At 38.7% G+C, this 2,811-nt stretch overlaps 1 protein-coding gene across 1 annotated transcript; it reads right to left on the bottom strand.

Annotated features, from left to right (window-relative positions):
• Positions 1–1,823, bottom strand: LOC110025571 (protein NETWORKED 3C-like). The gene is made up of 3 exons (XM_020726128.1): positions 1,664–1,823; positions 1,339–1,443; positions 1–1,102 (listed from the first exon to the last, which is right to left on the bottom strand). Exons 1-3 carry the CDS (start codon positions 1,806–1,808, stop codon positions 180–182), a joined length of 1,173 nt encoding a protein of 390 aa, XP_020581787.1. The 5' UTR covers positions 1,809–1,823; the 3' UTR covers positions 1–179.
• Between the last annotated feature and the right edge of the window lie 988 nt (positions 1,824–2,811).

Here is a 2,811-nt window from a genome sequence, read left to right on the forward strand (position 1 = left end):
AGCTTATGTGGCATGAATGTTAGATCATCTAATACTAATAATAATAATAATAATAAAAGAAAGTACCAATTAGCGTACAAAGATGCCAAACTATATATAGAGTCCTGCCTGCTTAATCAACATACTGAATGCAATAATTTACTCTTCCATAGTCGTGTGTACTTCCAGTTCCAGGATCATCAAAGCGCCACGAGAGAAGGCTGAAACCGGGAGGCCAGACCAAACAATCTCCTCGTCCCCGAGAAGGCCTCCTTCCATTTCTTCAGCTCGAAAACACTGCCAAATTGCTTCAAATCCTTAATCAACTTCTTCAGCACTCCATTCTCTTCCTTCAGAATCTCCACCGTCAATGAGAGCTGTCTGATCACATCCCTCTTCTCCTCATCTTTCCTCTCCAGTTCAGCCATCAGAGTCTCCTTCTCCGTCTTCAGACTCTCAACCTCACTCGTCAGCTTAGCCACGCTGTCAACAATCTTCTCGAACAGCGCTTTGGTTTCCAGTTCATCAGCCTTGCAGTCATCCGATTCTTTGTCCCGCTTCTTTGAGGAAAGGGAATTCGAGGGAGATATTGCCTCCATCAGCTTGATTTCGTCTTGATGCTCTGATTCGTGAAAAGAATAAGAGATGATCTTCTTCGAGCTGTAAATTTTTACAGGGACCTCCGGCGAGTTGATCTTAGTTTGGATTTGAGAGATTAGGAGCGGCGGTGCGGGCGATTTTGCTTCTAGATTCCTCCGAATGATTTCGAATTCTTCGTTAGCAGCTACGAACATGCAATCGATTTGATCGGCTTCTTCCGGTTCAGGATTGTCGATTTCAGAAACCTCAGATTCGGGATAATCATCTATCTCTGTTGAATCCCACGTCTTCTGAGAAATGCTTTGATTTGAGGAATCAGACTTCAACGGCGTCGTGCGTCGGGCTCCTGCTTCGGATCTGAGGAGTTCGTGCTGCTCAGCAACGTAGCGGTAGGAGCGGTAGAAATCTTCGATCAAATTCACCAGCTCCGGCCTTTTCCTGTAGTACATCTCTGCGCGCTGTGCGAACGAGTCGGCATCTCCTTCAATCAGGTTCAGTATAGCTTTGGTCTTCTTCTCCAGTTCTGTTACATTTAAGGAAAAGTAAAATCTAATTATGTCTCAGATAACTGGAAATAAAACTTGAGAAAGTGAAAGGTGTGATGGAAAAAAGATAAAATTTTGGGGTAAAATTGGAAAAACTTTTAGGTCTGGGCATTATACGTCTGGACGGCCAATCAACAGACAGACACATAATCTCATCTTGCAGTAAAGGGAGCTTAAAATAAGTTCTAAAGCTCATAACAAAAGCTCATAAAACCTGAAAGAGTTGATTGTAGCCATGAAGAGCGCTTAGCTGAATTATGGCTCTCAAACCACCAGCAGTGCGATACCTTCTTCAGTCCTGCCATTTTTTCTTCCATTCCTGCGAAAAACAGTTCATTATACGTGAGAAAAGGCCAGATTCCATATTTCAATACATCATGAACAGTGCTAAAAATTTACTATTATATCATGCATGCCCATGAAGTCTAAAATTTCAAATACCAAGACAATGTTTGATTCTATGATCTATTTTTTTTGTAAAAAAAAAAAATCATCTTTATCAAATATATACTTAGAGAATCACTATTTGGCATATGCACCTTCATGAAAGACTGATAAAGCAATTTGTATTTCTGTGTGACAAAATGATGACTTCACTTCATAGAACACAACTTTCCTGAAGAAACTATTATTTATTCCCCTAATTTTGAACTCTACACATAAACAATAACTGCATAGAGGCATTCTTGAGAGGAAGAAGCTAAAGAACAAAAACGTATAAAAATGCAACAAAGTAGAAATTTAGCATTCTGCCCTTGCAGTCCTGTATTGCCTCACTCATAATTACAATTTCACACCATTAACTTCGCCTCCTGAACAATTAAAAGCATCTTCCGTTTTTATTTTTCAATTTCTTCCATGAAGGGAAAAAAAAAAAACAGAAAAAAGCTCTCCTTGCAACTGTTGAATGGCTTTAGAACCGTTGCAAAAGTTAAGCCATTTAATGAGGAAGTAAATGATTTTGTCCCCCATATGTTTCAATATAAATTTAAATGATGGTTTCTTAATTGAGATGACAAGAGGCAAAATGAGATTTTTATTGGTGCAGCGCTCTGAAATATATGTATTAAATGATGTAATTAATATAATTCATATTTCGTTATTAATATGACAATGATAATCCATAAAGCAAATCAACTGGACAAAATTCGGATTATATTTTTATAATAATTATTATATTATTTGTGCTAAATAAATAATATTTGTAGAACAAAATAACATTCTTGATAAATTTGAATTCGTATGGTTCTGCCTTATGGTGAAATTAATTTAAAAAAAACACAGGATGGGATGATTCGCTGTGCAGAAGGCTGCACCAAACATTGCAGCTGCCCATAACGAAACGCACATCCGGGCCCAACTATGACCAGAAAGTGGAGCCCACACCTGCATTAAAGACAGTTACTGACCCATCCTTACTAATCGTGATTCGGTCTGGTCAGCGGATCCCTACAAAACTTTCTCATCGGTTTCAAAATTCCGTCGCCGAGCGTCCCTCTGTTTTAAATCCCTCCCCGAGATTTGGATTTCAAGATTAAAATTAAGGGAACAGACCCTAAACCCTAAATCATCAAGAAACCATGGAAAGAATCAAATCGAAACGATTAAACAAAGAAGGAAACGATTAAACAACGGATTGACGGGAAAAAAACAGAGGAACAGAGCCGGAGATGTATCCCATGATGGA

This window comes from Phalaenopsis equestris, unplaced genomic scaffold (genome assembly GCF_001263595.1).
Source record: "Phalaenopsis equestris unplaced genomic scaffold, ASM126359v1 Scaffold000303, whole genome shotgun sequence".
NCBI classification, from domain to species: Eukaryota; Viridiplantae; Streptophyta; class Magnoliopsida; order Asparagales; family Orchidaceae; genus Phalaenopsis; species Phalaenopsis equestris.

Bases quoted from the DNA above. Each gene is read 5' to 3' on its own strand.
- LOC110025571 (XM_020726128.1), bottom strand. From the start codon at position 1,808: ATGCCTCTATGCAGTTATTGTTTATGTGTAGAGTTCAAAATTAGGGGA. The intron at 1,444-1,663 runs GTGCATATGCCA...TGTTTTTCGCAG, and splicing joins TTTATCAGTCTTTCATGAAG to GAATGGAAGAAAAAATGGCA. The intron at 1,103-1,338 runs GTTTTATGAGCT...TAAATGTAACAG, and splicing joins GCTACAATCAACTCTTTCAG to AACTGGAGAAGAAGACCAAA.